The sequence below is a fragment of the Heterodontus francisci genome, chromosome 1 (genome assembly GCF_036365525.1).
Source record: "Heterodontus francisci isolate sHetFra1 chromosome 1, sHetFra1.hap1, whole genome shotgun sequence".
Taxonomy (NCBI): domain Eukaryota; kingdom Metazoa; phylum Chordata; class Chondrichthyes; order Heterodontiformes; family Heterodontidae; genus Heterodontus; species Heterodontus francisci.
In genome coordinates this window covers 193462689-193485429 of record NC_090371.1, presented here as the reverse complement: position 1 = coordinate 193485429, position 22741 = coordinate 193462689, and the positions used below count along the sequence as shown (strand labels likewise).

General features: G+C 43.5%; 1 protein-coding gene across 2 annotated transcripts; it reads left to right on the top strand.

Moving 5' to 3' along the window:
* The first annotated feature begins 2482 nt into the window (after positions 1–2482).
* On the top strand, positions 2483–21701 carry gar1 (GAR1 homolog, ribonucleoprotein). Of its 2 annotated transcripts, XM_068039890.1 has the most exons (9): positions 2483–2620; positions 2708–2783; positions 6364–6654; positions 13897–14051; positions 15282–15341; positions 15761–15893; positions 18293–18367; positions 20760–20795; positions 21249–21701. In XM_068039890.1, exons 3-8 carry the CDS (start codon positions 6378–6380, stop codon positions 20771–20773), a joined length of 714 nt encoding a protein of 237 aa, XP_067895991.1. In that variant the 5' UTR covers positions 2483–2620; positions 2708–2783; positions 6364–6377; the 3' UTR covers positions 20774–20795; positions 21249–21701. The 2 variants fall into 2 exon arrangements, with proteins under 2 accessions (XP_067895991.1, XP_067895985.1); XM_068039884.1 differs by lacking the exon at positions 20760–20795.
* The last annotated feature ends 1040 nt before the right edge of the window (positions 21702–22741 follow it).

The window sequence follows — 22741 nt, the reverse complement described above, 5'->3', positions numbered from 1 at the left end:
TGTCATCTATCACGGAAGTCTTAGATTACAGCATGCGGGAGAGACTGGACAAACCGCTAACTCTGGATGAGCTGACCATCGCTGTCAGGTCCTTCAAGACGAATAAAATTCCCGGAAGCGATGGCTTACCGGTTGAGTTGTATTCGGCTCTGTGGGACTGGATCGACCCAGACCTGCTGCAAGTGTATGAGAATATGCTTCTGGCTGGCAGCATGTCAGAATCCACGAGGAAAGGCATCATCACCCTCATCTACAAGCGGAAGGGGGAAGAGGGCGGAAATCAGAAATTGGCCATCTCACTGCTTAATGTTGACAACAAGATTCTGTCCAAAGTCATCACCAGTCGGGTCAAGTCTGCTCCGGAGTTGGTGATTCACCCTGACCAGACCTGTACTGTACCCAGCAGGAAGATCTCTGATAGTCTCACGCTACTCAGGGATACGATCGCCTATGTGCAGGACAGGAGGCTGGACACCTGCCTCATCAGATTGGACCAGGAGAAGGCTTTTGACAGGATATCGCACACATACATTATGGACGTGCTCTCCAAAATGGGGTTCGGGGAGGGAATCCACAATTGGATCAAACTGCTCTACACAAACATCAGTAACACAGTTTCAATCAATGGGTGGGATATCAGAAAGTTTCCCGATCCAATCTGGAGTCAAACAGGGCTATCCTCTCTCCCCTGCCTTGTTTGTTTGCTGTAGCGAACCTTTTGCTGAGTGCATTAGGAAGGATGCGGGCATAAGATGGGTGACAATCCCAGGCAGCAAAGGCATTCAGGTCAAAGCCTCCCTGTACATGGATGACGTTGCCGTCTTCTACTTGGATCTGCTGTCCGTTCACAGACTGATGAGCATCTGCGATCAGTTCGAACTGGCCTCGGGAGCCAAAGTTAACCACGGCAAGAGTGAGGCTATGTTCTTTAGGAACTGGGCCGACCGATCCTTTGTCCCCTTCACCGTCAGGTCAGACTACCTGAAGGTGCTGGGGATATGGTTCGTAAGGGCCAGGGTATGCGCCAAAACCCAGAAGGAGCAAGTAGCCAGGGTACACCATAAACTGAGCATGTGGGAGCAGCGTTCTCTCTCCATTGTGGGTAAGAACCTGGTCATCAGGTGTGAGGCGCTCATGTTGTTGCTGTATGTGGTGCAGGTCTGGCCCATACCCCACTCCTGCGCCATGGTGGTCACCCGAGCCACTTCCTGCTTTATCTGGAGATGCAAAATGGACCGGGTCTGGAGGGACACGATGTTCAAACCTCTGGATAAGGGCAGGAAAAATGTACCCAACGTCACCGTAATCCTGATGACCACCTTCGTGTGCGGCTGCATCAAGCTGTGCATAGAGCCCCAGTATGCAAACACCAAGTGTCACTATGTGCTGAGGTTCTATCTGTCCCTGGTCTTGCTCAGGATGGGTCTGGTCACATTGCTGCGGAACGCTCCATCCAGTTGGACCATACCGTACCACCTATCCTTTGTGGGAAAGCTTCTGCGGAAAAACACCTTTGACCACCTATCCATCGGGCAGTGGTCTGCACGGAACGTCCTCAAGGCCCTACATGATAAGGAGATGATGGATCCCGTCGGATGGTTCCCCGCAGACATTTGGCAGAACGCCTCATCACCAGAACTTTCAAACAAGCACCAAGATGTAGCTTGGCTGGGGGTGAGAAGGGCCCTCCCGTCAGATCCTTCCTGCATGCCCGGAGTCTCACACCCTCTGCATGCTGCCCTCCATGTGGCTGTGGCGGGGAAGAGACTGTTGCCCACCTCCTTCTGGAATGTGTCTTTGCAAAGCAGGTGTGGAAAAAGATGCATGGTTTTTGTTGAGGTTCATCCTAAGCAGCTGGTAACACAGGAGTCTGTGCTCTACGGGCTGTTCCCAGGGACGCACACCGAGATAAACATCAACTGCTGCTGGAGGACCATCAATTCGGTGAAAGACGCTCTTTGGTCTGCCCAAAACTTGCTGGTCTTCCAACGCAAAGAGTTGTCCACGATCGAGTGTTGCAGACTGGCACGTTCCAAGGTCCAGGACTACGTGATGAGGGATGCACTGAAGTTTGGGGCAGCCACTGCAAAGGCTCAATGGGGAAAGACCACTGTATAACGTTCTCCCGCCATAGTGCACTGAGGAGCTGGACCCACGGGAAACCCCTCGGGCTGTATACACTGAATATGGGGTTTCTGTACAATATACGTTATGTAAAATGGAAGGGTTGAAGCAACTTACTTTTGTATTGAAGAAAACTGATTTCCTTTGCACTTTTTGGAATATCAACTTGGTGCTGTTCTGTAATGTGTTTTTTACAGATTTTTATTTAAAAAAGTATATTTTTTGGAAACAAAGTGCTATTCCGCTGCTGATGCAATGCACATATTCTGCCGGTGGAGGGTGCATGGCCGCTCTGTGTACTTCTCAAACATCACTTATAGAGGACGCGCTGGATGATATTTGTCATACGGCAGGTCAGAGGGCGGGGGGAAGACGCGTCCAAAAAGTGTCGTAAAAATCGTGGTTTTTAAATAAAATCTGGTGGAAAACCAGGAAAGAAAAAAGTTGAGATGAATCGGAATTTGAAACTTAACGGGCGACCTTGAGCTGTGCTAATGTAAAATAATTTTAATGTAATTATGTATTGTAATATATAAAAAGCGCCCCAATAAGTGAATTAAATTTTGTCTTTTTTTTTCCTTAGCGGGGCGGTGGTGACCGCACGTGGCTGGAGGGGAGCGCGTGCTCCGGGAGACGTTCTATATCTGGGCCAAGGTTCGGTGAGTGAATGGTGATCGCGCGCTGCCCAGTAACAAATGTAACAACGTTGCACAGAGCGAATTCTGCACTGGGTCCATGTGAATGCACGGCACGGAGCGGCCATTCCCCCATGGCATGGATTACTCTGAGAGCCATGGCTGTGCAGCTAAGGCAGTTCCACGATAAGCTGACTACTTGACACTTTTATTGTTTGCAGTTTAATTGTTCACTACAGAAATGATTTCGTTTTGTCATCACGATATTTAAAGAACTGTGTTCTGGACGGTGCGCCTATTGAAAACAAAACATAAACGCCTAATCCGGTACCCTGTATTGCAGTAATTCCAGCAATTTAAGATGATCGTCTCGCAGCAAAAAGAATGAAGTACAATGGAGTTGCGAGTTTTTTTGGTTGCTCCCACGAAAGTGATAAATGGCCTGTAGTACTTTACAGACTCGGTATTCCTATATATTGGTGAACTAATGCAGGCCAGATCTCTCCCTCTCTTGACTTTTGTTCCCAGTTCGTTCATTATCCTTTTCTGTTTTTCACTTGGTGATCATTATTTTCTACCTGTTTGACACTGAGCAGCAAGAAGTTGAATTTGTTTCGCATCATAATATATATAAAATGACCCAAGATAGTTCACAAATGAATGGTTATTGATCTAGAAAGAGAGATTCATGAAATGAGTTAGATGTTTTAGCTGAATTAGTGGGTTTTGAGGAGATGTTTAAGGTAGAAAGGGAAATGGAAAGTGAGGAGATCTATGGTGAGAGTACTAGAAAGCACATCCAAAGTGACTGAGCACCATCCCACTACTGGTGGGGTGAAGAAGTGGACTTGAATACGTCAGAAACAAAGATTCCTGAGAATGGGAAATTTATAGGACAGGAGAAGCTTCCCGAGCAGATGGGGCAAAGCCATGGATAAGGGTGGTGTAGTGGTAATGTCACTGAACAAGTAATCCAGAAGTCCAGGCTAATCTCATGGGGATATAGATCCAAATCCCACCATATAAAAAAAGCTAGTCTCAGTTTCATGACACCATTACTATCATCAATTGTTGTAAGAAACCCATCTGGTTCACCTTAGGGTAGGAAATATGATGTCCTTGCTGTCTGGCCTATATGTGCCTTAACTGCCCTCTGAAATAGCCTAGGGCAGCTAGGCATGCGAAACAAATGCTGGACTTGCCAGTGACACCCACATCCCATGAAAGAAAAAGGTGGCATATAGGTGAACTGAATAGATATTTGTAGAACCTGTAGAGCTAATGATACAGGAGCAGGAAGAGAAGCCATTACTGGTGATACAGTGGCAATGATCAGATCAGTAGGAATGGAACCATGGAAGTGTTGTCCTATGGTGCTGGAGAATGGCAGGTGTTGCACATGGTCCAGGTGGACTAGGAGGGACAATGCATCATGGTCACAGTCATAGCTGATGTCATTCTGGACTTTGGTAAGAGCTGTTTCAGTGCAGTATGGAAGCTGTACTAGAGGGATTCAAAGATAATTTAAGAAGAGTTCAGCATGGAACTGAGAAGCAACATGTTTAACAGCCTTAGAGAGGAAGGTAGATGGGTCAAGTGCATTTTGAAGGTTATAAGGAAAAAGAATCCTGAACAATGACAGGTAGCATGGGGGAAAGGGAACTGAGTCAAGAGGGAATCAAGAAAACTAGTGGTGGGTCTCACGACACAAGGTTGGGAGACAAGGGGTGGACAGGCAAAGACAGACTAGTCTAATCAGTCTGTACTACATGACTGATGACCTTGTGTATGGCAGTTTACACATTCCCCACCCCATTGAAAGCCATGTGATCTGGGAGAGGTGAAAACCAAATAAAAATCCAGGCCAATTAGGGGAGGGAAGTCTGGAAAATTCCTCTTTGACCCCCTTTGAAAATCAAACCAGTCCAAGAGACCAGTCTGGTCCTGATTACTGTTATGCAGTACCTACTTTTAGTAGATGATCTTTGCCCAGCCAGAAACAAGTCTAACTCTCCCTTAAAGGAATTCAGCACATCAGTGGTGTTCGCTGTAGGAGCCAGCAGCCTGTTCCACAGATCCACAATTCCATTAGACAACATTCACCTTCTGACATCTAACCTAGATCAGGCCTTGTACAACTTGAGCTTGTGACCCCTGGGCTTCCCTAACCTATTTAATTGGAACAAACTGTCTACACAAACACAATCTGTCCTTAATCATCATAAAACTTTGGATCAAATCATTCCGTCCAAGACAAGGCTTCTCTAATGTGTATAATTGCAGCTCTTTAATACTGTGTTGGTAACTGAGATGCTTCGAAATGGGACTTAATCTTGTGGCTACTCCATACCCTTCTAAAACCTCAATATCAGCAACTATGTGAGCAGACCAAAACTGGACACACAATTTTAACTGAGGCCTGCCAAGGTCTTGTGCAGGACAAAATAGTATAGCTTGTCTTCTAGTGAATTGGCCCTGCCCACATGCATAGCATTGCATTTTTCTAAGTTAAACATTATTTGTCAGTCATGAGCCAATCCCCAGGTGTATCTAGATCCACCTGAAGCAGTTGAGCATCGTCTACAGTTCTGACTCAACTGTATCTTAGCATCATCTGCAAATTTGCAGATCGTTCCCTAATAACTACATCTAGATCATTAATAAAAATAATAAACGGCAATGATCCTAATGCTGATTCCTGTGGGGTACTGCTAATGGCCAGTCTCCAGATCCAAATCCATCGACAACAGCTTTCTCATAAGGCCTTCCAGGCAGTTGTCAATCAAACACAGTAGATTTTGACCAATGCTTGAGGCTTTGGTTTTGTAGAGAACCCTCTCATACGGTACTTTATCAAAAGCTTTTTGGAAATTGAGGTAGACATTGTCTACTGGGTTTATCTCAGCCACTATCTTGGACTTCATCATAAAATACAAATGCAGCAAGTTGTTTTGATCTGGAATGCACTGCCTGAAAGTGGTGGAAGCAGATTTAATAACTTTCCAAAGGAAATTGGATAAAATCTTGAAGGGGAAAAATTTGCAGAGCTATAATAAAAGGGCATGAGAATAGGACTCATTGGATACCTCAAAGAGCCAGCATAACGATGGGTCAAATGAAGCAAAGCCTCACAATGCATTATTAGGTGTCGCTCGTATGTAATTATCAGTCCAAGTAATCATATATTGCATCCCTACTGATTCCCTCAAGTATCTTTCCTGTTCCTGTCGTCCATTTTTTTAATGATTGGAACTACATTGGCCTCCTCCCAGTCTAAAGGGGCTTTCCCGGCCTCCAGAATGCTGTTAAAGATCAGGGCAAGGGGCTGACAGAGCACCTGACCCATCTCTCAGACTCTTGGCTGGCTATCAGCTGGACTAGCAGTTTTTACGATACATCCACAAGTTCCTTACAGGTGCTGTTTGAGAGTAGAAGAGCTACAGAGAAATTTAAGATGAAGTTGATTGTGGTGTCGCATCAGTTTTCCCCATTGCATTTCTCGAAACTAATTCAAGTCATGCCTCGTTCCTGTTGGACCAGAAACATACTGATTAGGTAGCAGTCTTATACTGGCTGATGAAACTTAATTTTTTTTTCCTTGCAGAATTTCTGATTGAAATGTCTTTTCGTGGAGGCAGGGGTGGAGGAGGAGGAGGTGGCTTCAGTAAAGGCGGAGGAGGCTACGGTGGAGGAGGACGAGGAGGAGGAGGCTACGGCGGAGGAGGAGGCTACGGCGGAGGAGGAGGCTACGGCAGAGGAGGCGGCTTCGGCGGAGGAGGAAGAGGAGGCGGTTTTGGCGGAGGAAGAGGAGGGCGTGGTGGTGGAGGATTCCGTGGTGGTGGGCGAGGAGGCTTCAATAGAGGATATGATCAGGGGCCCCCTGATAGTGTAGTAGGTAAGAGCATCACAATAAATTAAAATACCACTGTCCTCAACCAAGGGTTAATTGTAATTCAGATAGGTATTTGAAATATTTCTGCAGCTCAGTCATTAGTCCACTCAGCATAAAGATTACATTTTTTTTCCAGAGATGTTTGGTGTTGTCAGCAAATTTTGAGATTCTACTCTGTATTCCAAGATCCAAGTCATTTATGTATAGCAAAAAAAGGCAGTGATCCCAGCACTGACCCTTGGGGAACACTACTGTCTACCATCCTCCAGTTTGAAAAGCAGCCATTTATTATGACTCACTGTTTTCTATCCTTAAGTTAATTTTTTTATCCAATTGGACACTGACCCTCCTATATTCCATGAGCCTCAATTTTCTGAACCAGCTTTTTATGGTACCTGATCAAACGCTTTCCTAAAATTGATATGAATAACATCCACCACATTACCTTCATCGACCTTCTGTGTTACTTCATCAAAAAATTCAATTAGATTAGTCAAGCATGATCTATCGTTTACAAATCCATGCTGACTATCCTTAATTAAGTTGAATCTTTCTAAGTGTGCTTTGATATTTTCCCTGATAATTGTTTCTAAAACCTCTCCCACCATTGATGTTATACTAACTGACCTGTAGTTGCTTGGACTGTCCTTACATTCTTCCTTGAATAAGGGTGTCACGTTTGCCACTCTCCAATCCTCAGGCATCTCCCTGTATCCAGGGAAGATTGGAAGATTATGGCAAGCCCTTCAGCAATCTGCATTCCCACATCCTTTAGCAACTTGGGATGCAAGTCATCTGGACGCGGTGACTTACCTACCTTAAGCATCGCCAGCCTTTTTAGTACCTCCCCCTCTCAAATTTCATCCTATCCATTGCCTCTACTCTCTCTCTGCTTCTACTGCTGTTTTCTCAGCCTCCATTTCCTTAGTACTCATTAAGTATATTAGCCTTGCCCTGTGCCTCTAAGCATATATTACCTTCTTTGTCCCTAATAAGCCCCACTCCACCTTATTAACTTACTATTTACATGCCAGCAGAAGATCTTTGAGTTCCCTTTTATGCTGACTACCATTCTATTTTCATATTCTCTCTCTTTGCCAGTCTTATTTTCCTCTTCACCTCCCCTCTCAACTTATTGTATATGGCTTGGTGCTCACTTGATGCGTTCACCTGATATGCATCATACACCTTTTTTGTTTCATCATCTCTATCTCCCTCGTCAACCATTCTTGGTTCCCCTACCTTTCACCCTTACTGGAGTGTTCCTAGCCTGTATCTGAAGCATCTATTCCTTAAAGATAACTCATTGTTCCAATACAGCTCTTCCTGCCAGTCTTTGGTTCCATTCTACCCTGGCTAGATCCCTCTCATCGTGTTGAAATTAGCCTTTTTCCAATCTAATCGTTCTATCTTATTTTGTTCCTTGCATTTCTGAATTACTAGTCTAAATCTTAGCCAAGTGCTCCCCCACAGACACTTGGTCCACCTCATTTCTCAGCACCAGATCCAGTAATGCCTCTTTTCTAGTTGGGCTGAGCACATACTGATCAAGAAAGTTCTCCTGAACACATTTTAGAAATTCCTCTACCTCCTTACCCTTTAATCTAAAATTATCCCAATCGATATTTGGTTAATTAAAGTCCCCTAGTATCACCATTCTGTAGTTCTTGCATATTCTCTGATTTCCCTACAGATTTTCTGCTCTCTCTTTTTTGCTCCTCGATTCTAACCAAATCCTTTCCAGCACTGCAATGTCTTCCCTAATCAGGACTGCCACCCCACCTCCCTTTATTCCATCTCTATCTTTTCTGGAACACTTTATTTCCTTGTTTATTAAGCGCCCAGTCCTTGCCATTTTTAAGCCGCGTTTCCATTATTGCCACTATATCATATTCCTATGCCGCTATTTGTGCTTATAGCTCACTAACCTTATTCACCACACTTTGCGCATTTACAAACATGCATTGTAATCCTCTTTTTGCATTCCTCGTAGTCCTCAGTTCACTCCCATCTAATACAGAACTACTCCCTTCTCCAGTACTGTCTAGCACTCTGACTCTACCTAATACTTTGCTATTTCCTACTCTACTGCTATCTGTCTCTTCCCAATCTCTGTGCAGCTTGGGGTTCCTCTCTTGTATTATCTCCTGGTTCCCACACCCCTGCCAAGTTAGTTTAAACCCTTCCCAGTAGCAAATCACCCTGCAAGGAATTTTGTCCTAACCCTGTTGAGGTACAACCTGCCTGGTCTGTACAGGTCCCATCTTCTCCAGAACTGATCCCAGTGCCCCAGGAATCTAAAGCCCTCCCTCCTATACCATCTTTCCAGCCACCCATTCATCTGCACTTTCCTCCTATTTCTATCCTCACTTGCGTGTGATACTGGGAGTAATCTGGAGATACTATTTTTGAGGTCCTGCTTGCTAATTTCTTACCTAACTCAATAAACACTTTCTGCAGGACCACATCCCCCTTCCTGTCTATGTCGTTGGCACCAATGTGGACCATGACTGCAGGATGTTAACCCTCCCCCCCCCCCCCACCCCCACCCCCTCAGTGTGCTCTGCAGCCGTTCAGTGAAATCCTTGACCCTGGCACCAGGGAGGCAACACACCATCCTGGATTCACATCGGCAGCCACAGAAACACTTGTCTGTTCCCCTGATTATCTCTATTGTTCTTGCAGTCTTTCTTGTACCCCCCTGTACAGTTGAGCCACCTGTAGTGCCATGGCCTTGGCTGTGGCTGCACTCTCCAGATGAACCATCACTTTCCACAGTATTCAGCACTGAATACCTGTTGGAGAGTGGGATGCACTCAGGGTTCTCCTGCACTACCTGCCTGTTTCTTCCTGTTCGAGACTGAGTGAGACCAGCACAGTTTAAAAGAGCAGCGGCGGCAGGAAGGAGTGAGACTGAGTGAGATCAGTATAGGGAGCGGAGAGCAGTCGGACCTGTATATGAGCAGTCCAGGCACGCCAGAGTTTTGAAAAAAAAGTCAACAGTGACATCACAGGAAAGCTGCAAGATGATTGGTTGGTGGGTAACAGCTGTTAGGGAATAACTCTAAATAGCTCCCGTTAGGGAATAACTCTAAATAGCTCCCTAAGTAATTAAAGTAAAGAGAAAGGTCTGCAGTTCTTTTTTAATATAGTAGGTAGTGTTTTTTGGGGGGGGAATCAAGGTTCCTGGTGTAAATAATCTATTTTTTGAGTAATTTAAGGGAGTAAAAACAGAGTGAAAAAAAAGAGTGACATCACAGGAAAACCGTAAGTTCATTGGTTGGTAAGTAACTGCTAATTTGAATTTCATTGATTTCAGATTAAAGGTGAATAGGAGAATTATTTTACAGATTAAAAAAACTAAAGACAATTTGGAAATTTAAAAAACAACTTAAAATCTAATTTAATAAAATAGAGATGCAGGGCCAGGTGATGTGTTGCACATCCTGCATGATGTGGGAGCTGGTGGACCCCATTGTGGTTCCTAGTGACCACATCTGTAGCAAGTGTTGGCTGCTCGAGGAACTCCGGCTCAGAGTTCATGAGCTGGAGTCTGAGCTTCGGACACTGCGACACATCAGGGAGGGGGAGAGTTAGCTGGACACTGTTTCAGGAGACAGTCACACTCCTTGAATTCAGCCAGTGGTCTGGGACAGGAGGGTGTGACTATGAGGCAGGTAGAGGGATCCAGGAGGTAGTGTTGCAGGAGTCTCAGCCCTTGTCCTTGTCCAACAGGTTTGAGATTCTTGCTCCCTGTGTGGACGAGAGCAGAGACTGGAGGGAGTATGAGCAAACTGACCACAGCACCGTGGTACAGGGAGCCGTTCAAGTGGGGGGAAAAAAGAGAAGTGTAGTTGTAATCGGGAATAGTATAGTTAAGGGCATAGACACTGTTCTCTGGCCAGGATCGAGAGTCCCGAAGGCTGTGTTGCCTACCTGGTGCTAGGGTTCAGGATATGTCCGGAAATGCTGGGAATACTCAGCAGGTCTGGCAGGATCTGTGGAGAGAGAAGCAGTTAACGTTTCAGGTCAGTGACCCTTCTTCAAAACTCCTAGAGTTTAGAAGGATGAGAGGAGATCTAATTGAGGTATATAAGATGATTAAAGGATTCACAAAGTAGACGTAGAGAGGATGTTTCCTCTGGTGGGGCAATCTAGAAGAAAAGGTCATAGTTTTAGGATAAGGGGTAGCCGATTTAAAACCGAGATGAGGAGAAATTACTTCTGAAAGGGTTGTGAATCTGGAATTCACTACCCCAGAGTGTGGTGGATGCCGGAACATTGAGTAAATTTAAGGAGGAGATAAACAGATTTTTAATTAGTGAAGGGTTATGGAGAACGGGCAGGGAAGTGGAGTTGAGGCCGAGACGAGATCAGCCATGATCGTGTTGAATGGCAGAGCAGGCTCGAGGGGTTGAATTGCCTACTCCTGCTCCAAGTTCTTATGTTCTGATATCCTTGACTGCCTGGTGGTCACCCATTCCCTCTCTGCCTGCATACTGTCAAGCTGCAGGGTGACCACATCTATAAACGTGCTATCCATGAAACTCTCAACCTTACGGATGTACTGCAGTGTTTCCAGCTAGTGCTGAAGGTCCAAACCCAGATCTCGAGCTGCTGCAACTGATGACACTTCCTGCACATATGGTATCCAGGACACAAGAAGTGGCCTGGAGTTCTCACGAAGCATAGGATGTGCACTCCAGAGATTGGAGCAGCCCTGCCATTCCTCTATTAGATAACAAACCTTGGTACTGCAACGAAACCCTGCTACTAATAAATCCTGCCAATACGAATAGTAAAAAACCTTACCAATACTAATAACCTTACTATTGCTAATCATAATCTTTACCAATACTAATCTACCTTACCACTATTAATACACCCTACCAATACTAAAACGTTGCCAATAGTAATAATAACCTCACCAACAGTAATACACCGTACAAATAGTAATAAATAGCAAATACTCACCAGCCAATCTATTAAGTTTTACAACTATTAGTAAACCTTACTACTACTAATAAAACCTTACAATTACTAAAATTACCCAAGTTTTGAAAGATAAATGGAGAAAAATACTCCCCAACCAATCAACTACCTGTTTTCCAGTGATGTCACACTTTGATTTTTCTCAGAATGCGGTCGATTGGCTCTGGAGCCACACACTGAATAGGACAGTTCTTTTAAACTCTTCGCTGGTCTGTTTCCCTGCCACCGCTCTTTTAAACTCCTCACTGGTATCTCTGACTCTCTCCTTCCCGCCACTCTTAAAAACTCTCTGCTGGTCTTGCTCTCTCATCTACCTGAAGAGAGGGTTCTTCTTCTCCGCAAGGAGCGAACACCAGGCTGTAAGGGCACATGGCTTTGCCTTGATAGCCACTTCCCAGTGGTGGAGGATGCCTTCGGCCCCAACAAGTTCATCACAGTGAATGCCGCTGTCCTGGCAGTGTGCACAATGTTTTTATTCTGCACTAGTCCGCAATACTAACAGTCTTTGGCCTTCCAAGACACAACGTAGGATGGCTGCTCAGTGACAAAGGCTACCCCCTCCACATATGGTTCATGACCCCTTCTCCCATCCCACCATGTGAGGTCAGAGGCGTTCAATGAAAGCCATGTAGCAAGCTATCGATTTCTTGAAGCAGAAGTTTCAACGTTTAGATTGCTTGGGGAGATCTCTGCAGTATGCTTCCAAGAGGGTTTCTATATTTGTGACGGTGTGCAGTGTCCTCCACAACCTGGCAATTCTGAGGGCCCATCCTCCTGAGATCCGGAGACCATCTTGTATGGGGAGGAGGAGGCTATGTGCAACTGGACAGAGTGAGAGGCACCACATTATGATTTGAAATTAACTTCACCACCCCAACATGGACCTGCCATTTCAGACTTCCCATCACAAAGTTCCCTTGGCCAACATCACTCCGTAAAGGCCAACAGCAAATACTGTCACTCAACAACTTTATCCAGCGTCACATCAAAAATACAAAAAAAAAACTAATCACCCTTGTGTATTCCCTTAGTACCTATCTTGTGGGTGGTTTTGCCTGGCCTAGTGCTCCTATGCAGTGCTACCCCAGTGGCTGCAACGTGGCTGGTGGAAGGCTGCTGACTGGGGGAGACTGCAGATAGCCTTTGCAGGATGCTCTCGAGCAGCTCTGGGTGTTGAGGGCCCAGCTGCAGTTTGCATCATCTGTGCATGGGTGGCAACAGTTTGGGTTGGTGGCTGGCATGCAACATCAGAGGGACTGGCGGAGCAGCTGTGGTGAGAACATGAATGGTGGTGACCTGAGAGAGGACAGCAGGTTCATGTTGCACGGTGTCACTGCCTCTTCCCCCAGGGCGGCACCTCAGCAGTCCTCGGAATCTGCTGGAGCACAGATTGCTGGACTGCTGTGAGAGCCTGCATGCCCCATTGAGCACTATGATCTGCACCCACAATGGCAACAGTCTGAGCCTGCATGTGAGCAGCCAGGGAACTCATGACCTCCATCTGAGCTTCCCCTGCAGTGCTGCAACTTCAGGAGGCCTCTGCATGTGCAGCTCAGATGATGGTCATGAGATCCCTGGGTGCTGGCAGCAATCGGTCTGACAGGCTGCCATAGAGGTGCCCACCACTTCCGTGGTGGAAAGGATGGGCTCCAAGCTCTACGCGATGCCCTGTGCCACGTTGGAGCTGGACTCCTCTATCTTCCAAGCCAGTGATTGGAGGCTATCTGACAGGACACCAAGAAACTCTGTGCCTTATCAGAGTTTTCCTGTAGTTGGTCCTATTGAGGTCCTCATCTGAGTCCCCTGCAGCAGAACTTGTTTCACCCTCCAGGGAGTGCACACATGTGCTGACCTATCCCCCTGGCCTGACTGCAGCCCACTTGTGCCTGGTGACTCTCCGCATGTTGATCTCAACTCTATACTAGCCTCGAAGCTATGCCCAGTGCCAGTATCTGAGCTGGTGGCTTCAAGTGCCAGATCAGGTCCGGTCTGTTTCCAATTTTTACATTACTTTAAGAATCATTTAAAGAAGGCTCTTAAATTCCCCAAGTCAATTTGTTTGTTTAGCCAGTGCAGTGAGTCAGTGCACTTCTTTCACTTCTGAGACTGGGGTTCAGATGGAAAATTAACAAACATAGTGGGAGGAAAACATTTAATACCATGGAGTTCCACGTATGTTGTAGTTTCACATGAATTCTGATGTGCAGATTTAATCAGATTATACTTGCCTAACTCTTTGCTACCTTTTTGTAGAATTGGGACATTTCATGCATCCTTGTGAAGATGACATTGTTTGCAAGTGCACCTCAAGAGAAAATAAAGTCCCGTATTTCAATGCACCAGTTTACTTGGAAAACAAAGAACAAATTGGCAAAGTTGATGAAATATTTGGACAGCTCAGAGATTTTGTATCTTTTTGTGAGTTAGTGTTGGGAGAGAAGCTGAAGTGTGACTACAGTATAACATAATATTGAATGGCATTTGAAAGCATGGTACCGACCAGCCAGCATTTTCTTTGATAGCTTATGTTTCTGTCAGGGGTGCTGGTGGTATGAACGTGTCAGATTACCTGACTACACACAAGGTTGGATGTGGGTATAATTACTTTTTTTACACTCATTTTATATAAATGGCTAGAATCCTACATGAAAACATACAGGTGATTAAGGCAAGGAAATCTGAGCTGGAAAATGCTTTCACTTTGCCCTCCACTGTCAGCAAAAGGTTCACACAGACTTCGCCTCAGCTTCAGGGGGATTGTGGTATGAGCCTTCTACCAGGTAAACCATGTCTTTAGACCCTTCCTTCTGTACTCAGCCCAAACCCACTTCCTCCCAACTAATTTTAGCATATATACCTTTAGAATCAGCAAGGGAGAATCTCTGTAATGTTGATTTGGGGCTAGACAAGGACTCCGCTTTGAAGGCTAGAAGCAGCATTTGCCTGTCTCCTCTGTTTTGCTATTGAGTGCAGTGTGGATAAATATTCTAACAGGATCTGCTGAAGGCAGTGAAAGGTAGGATTCTATAGTCGTTAATACAGCACCCATACGTTTAAAGGAATAAAGTGTTTCTCAAGATCAGTGTGAAAAGTTGAACAAACATTGAGAAATTTCAGTTTTCTGGATAAAAGGCAATCATTAAAATTCTGAACTTTTTCCACAATATTGGAATGCAAACACGTTGCTGCAGTTTGAAACCTTTGTGTACTCAAGCTTGTGCTCTCTCATACATTTTAAATGCTTCCTCCCCATTTCCCTTTAATTTGTTTTCTCTTTTATCCTCCCTTCTGGTTGACTCTCCTTTTGGCTGTGCTGCTTTGAGGAGGGTGGGGTGAGTGAATGTCAGAAATCCCCACAGAATGTGAGGGGGAAACTTGTAAGGAGGGTTCTCCCTGGGCAGGTTCTGAGCAGATTGTTCAAAGGATGTACATCTTGGAGAAAGGCACAGGGGCTTTGATGAAAATTAAATACTAGCAGGCTCCTATTGATCACTTCAGATATGAGATTAAAAATATGCAGCATGTTCATTTAAACTACTGTACTGGTATTATGTGGTATATGATTGGAGTAACCAAGAGTTTGGTTACAATTGCATAAAAATAATGCTATCTAATTTTCTCTTAACTGAAATTTATAGTATTTTTCAGTTAAATTATCAGACAATATGAAAGCTACTTCCTTCAAGAAACTGCAGAAGGTGGGTTTTCTTGTAAAAATTAACGACCAGGAAACATTTTATCAAGTTATTCTGCTTTGAAAAGTATAAAAAATATGGGTTTTGGGGGCAGGGGATTTGTGGTATTGGTGATATTGTATGGACCCCTCGGAAAAGGGCCTCGATTAGCAGCTATTTCTCCAGCTCTAGTTGAATGTTGGATTAGCCAACATGTACAAATCACCCATCAAATTCTATCTCCTAATATATGATGTTTGGGTGCTCCTGCAAATATCATGTGAACATCATATCAAATTCTAAAATGGTCATGTTAATGAATGTAAGATGCCCTTTTAATTATTGGATTCTCTTTCACTTGGAGCACAATAAAAGCAACTTCTTTAACTTTTATATAATGTGAAACGAGCTTCTTTTGGTAGCACTTGATTTTGTTTTTGCAGTTTTATGTTGATCCAGCAAAACTACTCCCTCTTCAGCGATTTTTGCCACGACCAGCTGGTGAAAAGGGCCGAGGGAGGGGAGGTCGTGGAGGAGGACGAGGGGGCCGAGGCGGTGGATCTGGAGGGCGAGGCGGTAAGAAGTAGTCCATTTATTGAACACTTATTGATAACATTGTTAACACTGGTTGCTTTGGAAAGAGCAGCAGATTTGATATGCTGCGTGTGGCAGGTAGAGATTCGTGAAAGTGAGAGAAGTGAAGCAGTGCAGGCTGACCATAATACATGTGAAACTGCTCTTCTGTTAAATGAATGACAAAACAAAGGAGATGCTAGAATTAATGTGTTTCCCCATGTAGCCTTTCAACCAGTAGAAGCAAGTACAGTGATAATTAAAGACTGTTAATGAGTCTCTCAAAGCAGTTAATGTTGGCGCTCAAGCATATAGAAAGCAGCAAAATTATTGTTAGGAGCAGCTTCCACATAAGTCACACATCGAACACTGATAAGTTGACTGCAGACTCAAGTGACTATAGCAGTCCATACTAACAGATAACCAGTTATCTGGTTACATTATAATTGTGAGTGAGCTTTACTGTGTATACAATGTTATATATGGTATGCTCTGAATTTAACGTGTCTTGTGGTAATAAAGAATAACTTCAATGACAAAGACAACTTCAAAAAAATTATGGGTGTGTATGTAATAGAGATTCTGAATTTAATTTTTTTCTATTTTTCTGACTGGTTCATCAATGAGATTTTATTTTTAAAGGGGATGGTGCACAGAATGAAGTCTATTTCAGGAAGTTGTGCAGTCAAAAAGACAGTATTGAACTACCAATCCATGAGCAGTCTAATCATGCCTCATTCTTTTGTAGAGTTGAGAATGTTGTAGACATTTGACCTCAGACTAGCTGCCTTTCTCCAATTTTTCATCTTGCTCAAATTCCACTTTTCCCCAACAGCTACCTATTGGACTTTTGGGATGCAAATAAGCTCCAAGAGGGCTATACTGATTGTGTAGTCAGTCTCTCAGGAATTTTCTGTGGAGTTAGTTAAAAACATAGGATGATTTAAGAGCTACAAGAGGAGGTCATTTTGTTGTCATGTCCCTCCAGCCAAAAGAGAGCTATCTAGTCTAATCCCACCATTTCACAGTTCCTCAGCTCCTTTTTTTGATGTGCAAGAGGTGCTGAGGCTGTCATGCAATTAACACTCCCATGTGCAGCCAAACCATCCTTTTGACCTCAGCAATGTTATTAGAAAACACCTATTTATATGGTTTCTTTTTGAAAATATAAATTCTGTAGTTAACAAGTAAATCTAAAGCCTATTATAGAGTCATAGAGTCGTACAGCATAGAAACAGGCCCACCGCGTCCATGCCGACCATAATGCCTATCTATACTAATCCCACCTGCCTACATTAATTCCATATCCCTCTATGCCTTGCTCATTCAAGTACCTGTCCAGATGCCTCTTAAATGTCGTTACTGTTTCTGCCTCCACCACCACCTCAGGCAGCTCATTCCAGATACCCACTATTCTTTGTGTGAAAAATTTACCCCTTTGATCCCCTTTAAACTTCCTCCCTCTCACCTTAAATCTATGCCCTCTAGTTTTAGTCACCCCTACTATGGGAAACAGACTCTTGCTATCTAGCCTATCTATGCCTCTCATAATTTTATATACCTCTACCATGTCCCCTCTCAGCCTCCTTCGCTCCAGGGAAAACAGACCCAGCCTATCCAATCTCTCTTTATAACTCATGCCCTCCAAACCAGGCAACATCCTTGTGAATCTTTTCTGCACCCTCTCTAGCTTAATCACATCTTTCCTAGAGTGCGGCGACCAGAACTGCACACAGTATTCCAAATGCAGCCTAACCAACGTTATTATTTTTAGTAACTTGATTGTCAAATTTAATATTATGCCTTTTTATCAGGTAATACTGATGAAGAACCCAGAACTCACCAAAACATCAAGGGCACTGTTTTGATGTCTAGTTTTTTGAAACGAGATTTTTACTGGAACTACTTTCTCAATGTGTATAAACTTACTCGACTACTTAAAAGCAATAAACGGCCAGAAAATCTGAGACAAAATGGAGTTACACAAATAGCTATAATTTTCTAATTAAATAAATATACATTTTTATGGATCTCCTATGGCATTGATCATCGTTCACCCAGGGATTCACCACTTGTAACATGGTCCGGCAAAGCCCCAACATTGACACTCGCTCCTGCTCACAGTGGTTTGTTCAAGTGAAGCTTTATTTGTAAAATTAAGGTTCTGCAATGCTTGGAAATGATGGGTTGCTTGGAAAAGGCATACTGATTATTTTCACTTTATTTATTTGTAGTAGTAAAATATAAGTAAATTATTAAAATAACTTAAGCCAGTGCCAGTGAAAGCTTTAAAAGCTGAATGTTCCACAAGTACGTCGCATTTTCGAATCTAAGAACTGTCGGTGGCAGGTAAAGTTTTTGAAAAGTAAAAAAATCTAATTACATTTTTGCTTCTTATCCAGGTGGTTTCAGGGGAGGCAGGGGAGGTGGTTTCAGAGGAGGCAGAAGTGGAGGAGGAGGAGGACGTGGCTTTAGAGGTAAGTGAAAAATGTCAGCAAATGTCAAAGATTGCCTTATAACTGCAATATCTTGCAATCGCTTTTCTCATTTTATCTCCCTGGTGCCAAATCATTGCTCATTCTTGTGATGCTGTACGAAAGAACAAAGGAATGCTGAAGGATCATGTATAATAAATGCTGGAACTTGGGATCCTGATCATTCTAAGCACTTGGGTTATTTATATGAGTGTCCCTCCTTACTCCCAATATATAGATGTATGCTGTGGCATTCTGGACAGTGAAGTATCTCCCTTCGTCAGATATAGGAGAAATGCCGTGAATAACAGATGTCCCTCTACATTGCTTTCATTGATCTCACCAAAGCCTTTGACCTCGTCAGCAGACGTGGTCTCTTCAGACTACTAGAAAAGATTGGATGTCCACCAAAGCTACTAAGTATCATCACCTCATTCCATGACGATATGAAAGGCACAATTCAACATGGTGGCTCCTCATCAGAGCCCTTTCCTATCCTGAGTGGCGTGAAACAGGGCTGTGTTCTCGCACCCACACTTTTTGGGATTTTCTTCTCCCTGCTGCTTTCACATGTGTTCAAGTCCTCTGGAGAAGGAATTTTCCTCCACACAAGATCAGGGGGCAGGTTGTTCAATCTTGCCCGTCTAAGAGCGAAGTCCAAAGTACGGAAAGTCCTCATCAGGGAACTCCTCTTTGCTGATGATGCTGCTTTAACATCTCACACTGAAGAGTGCCTGCAGAGTCTCATCGACAGGTTTGCGGCTGCCTGCAATGAATTTGGCCTAACCATCAGCCTCAAGAAAACGAACATCATGGGGCAGGACGTCAGAAATGCTCCATCCATCAATATTGGCGACCACGCTCTGGAAGTGGTTCAAGAGTTCACCGACCTAGGCTCAACTATCACCAGTACCCTGTCTCTAGATGCAGAAATCAACAAGCACATGGGAAAGGCTTCCACTGCTTTGTCCAGACTGGCCAAGAGAGTGTGGGAAAATGGCGCACTGACACGGAACACAAAAGTCCGAGTGTATGAGGCCTGGACAACGTATGTCAGCCAAGAGCGACGTCTCAATTCATTCCATCTTCGCTGCCTCCGGAGAATACTTGGCATCAGGTGGCAGGACCGTATTTCCAACACAGAAGTCCTCGAGGCGGCCGACATCCCCAGCTTATACACCCTACTGAGTCAGCGGCGCTTGAGATGGCTTGGCCATGTGAGCCGCATGGAAGATGGCAGGATCCCCAAAGACACATTGTACAGCGAGCTCGCCACTGGTATCAGACCCACCGGCCGTCCATGTCTCCGCTATAAAGACGTCTGCAAACGCGACATGAAATCCTGTGACATTGATCACAAGTCGTGGGAGTCAGTTGCCGGCGTTCGCCAGAGCTGGCGGGCAGCCATAAAGACGGGGCTAAACTGTGGCGAGTCGAAGAGACTTAGTAGTTGACAGGAAAAAAGACAGAGGCGCAAGGGGAGAGCCAACTGTGTAACAGCCCCGACAAACAAGTTTCTCTGCGGCACCTGTGGAAGAGCCTGTCACTCCAGAATTGGCCTTTATAGCCACTCCAGGCGCTGATTCACAAACCACTGACCACCTCCAGGCGCTTATCCATTGTCTCTCGAGATAAGGAGGCCAAAGAAGATGCTGTGGCATTATGGACAGTGAAGTTTGAACAGGAAGTTTGTTTTTAAATGATCATAATTCTTTGAACAATTGTGCCATGTTTGAGTGAAGTACCATAGAAGTTTGCAATTCATAAGGAGGCGATTTGGCCCATCTTGGCAATGCCAGCTCATTACTAGACTAATCTAAAACTAATTCCACTGCCCCTGCTTTCTCCATCATAGCTCTAACTTTCTCTGCTTCAGGTATTTATCCAATTTTCTCTTTAAAGAAAAACAGTGGTCTCTACCTAAACACCTCCCTGTGGCAAAGCATTCCGTACTGCAACAAATGTCTCCTACTCTTGCTCATTGCTGTTGGTGATTATTTTAAATTGATGAATCCTTGTCACTGACTTTTAATCCAGAGGGAAATAAGCATTAGGGCTCACTCCAACCAAAACTGCATAATTTTAGAAAATTCTATATATCTCTACTTACCCTTCTCTTAGCCTTCCCATGGAAATAGCCATAGAATATCAAGTCTCCCCTCATAAGTAACGTTTTTTCTTGCATCATTCAGGTGAGTCTACACCGCGTGCTCGCTTTGACTGTATTGTCCTTTCTGTAATGAGGCATCTAAAATGACACACAATGTTCCAACTGTGGGAACCAATGTTTTGTTCATCATTACTTCTTTATACTGGTATGCAATGCTCCCACTTCTAAAACTGCAAATTCTTTTGCCTTTTTAATGGTTTTATTAACTCATACTTGCATTTTCAGGGAATTATTTGTGAAGCACACCCTCTCCCTGGCCAGGTCTGTTTGTTCATCCTCACCCTTCAGTATTGTTCTGTTGAGTATATGCTCCCATTCCTTGTTTGTTTTTGTTGCCACAATGAATTTCTTCATACTTAAAATTGTATTTGCCACCTGTCTGTATACCTATCACCCTCTAAATCTTTTGCAATTCTTGCTGTTTGCCAAATCTTGGTCAGCCAATTGAGATTATGTTTCCTGCACCAAAGTCCAAATAATTTATATATGTCAAGAACAAAATTAAACCCAGCACTGACCTGCTGGGCTATAACACTTCTAATCCCTTTTCAGTCTGAATAATTAACTAACTCTCTTCAGTCTGTCGGACTTTCTATTGTATTTCCTCTTATAATACCTGGATGTGGGTGTGTAAAGTTTTCATTGCACATAGCTTGTCATGATTTGCTCTGTTACTGAACTTGTGATTGATATCCTTTTATTTCCCCCTGGTAGGAGGTGGAGGAAGGTGAACATACAAATACTTGAAGATTGGGCAGCAACCTACCAATGTACTGTTCTTGGTGCCTCTGATGGTGATTATTTTGCCAGATATGAACTGCATCAAGTGGAAGTTTTTAAAAAAAAAAGTCTTGTGGTTTATTGCATGTAAGATGTTATTGTATTATTTGCGTAGTAATAAATCACATCTGTATCTATTGTTTTAAATGTATTTGACGGTCCAGCGTGCCACTTATTTGTTTATATAGTGATGGAAAATATCAATATTCTAATCTAGCTAGTTCTGAACAATTTTGGGCACAAGAGTACAAAGGAAGTGGTTTGTATTAAACTAAAGGAATTGTACAATGCTCTACTGATTATAAAAATACTTGGTCTACAAAATAGCACAGTCTGCGATAATGTTTCAGTACGATATTTGTTTTAAAATAAATGTTTTTACATAAATTTGTGAGCATGTAATTTTTAGCTAAAAACTGCCTGACTGAGACCACCTGCAAGTAGACTAAGCACGGTTGCAATCGTTGTCACTATGTTTGTTCACATTTACATAAAACAAATGTACTTTGACTGAAAGCCATGTTTTCAGACTTTTCAATCTGGGGGAGCAGAGAGGATCTCCTATAAAATATTGACACTTCCAAGGTCCTTAACTTTCAAAACATTGTCGTCTACCCAAATGAAAATAGTATAGAAACTCTTTAGTCTTCGGTAACAAATTGCATGCTGGTACATTAGTAAATACAGGGAAAAATTGTTTTTTTAGACTCTGCTTTCATCCCATAATATGAAAGTCTGAAATAATGCATTTTACAATTGACAGCACTTATCTCTGGGTGGGCAAATTTTTTGGTTTCTTTATGGTTTCTTTGTGTCTGGGATGTTGAACTTGGGCAGTAATTTGACCAGCAGACCTTTGAAAATTTATTGTGGAAACTAAACCACACATTTTGAAATTCTGGCAGCTATTGGATCCCCTATTAAAATTAGAAATGGCACTGAGTTTACCTTTAAATATAATTCCTGTTGTGTTTTTAGACCTTTTTCTAACATTTTTATTCTGGATTTGTTTGACTCTTGTAACATATCACTCCTGGTTGAATTCCATCTCCCCATTACTTCGCTACATCCTTGGCTTAAAGTCTAGGTAAGCTTTTGGTAAAATGCTTGGCAGAAAGGACAGCAAATCCAGTCTGATTGCTTTTGGCTTCTAGATTTGATTCCTTAAGATCGCACTCCAGTCTTCAAAAACAGTACAGCATCATTATCAGACCTCATTTCAGTTTAAAAATATTAAGTGAATTTATTAAATAAATTAACAAGCACATAAGTAACAGTCATATCATTACATATTGATATTGGACACCCATCTAACTCCATGGGTGGACAAAATAATGCAATAAATTCCAATGTTTAAGGACTAAATTAATCCCTTTTTTAATGTTTCTTAACTACTGTAGGAGCCTAATTAGTCTAAAATGTTTCTT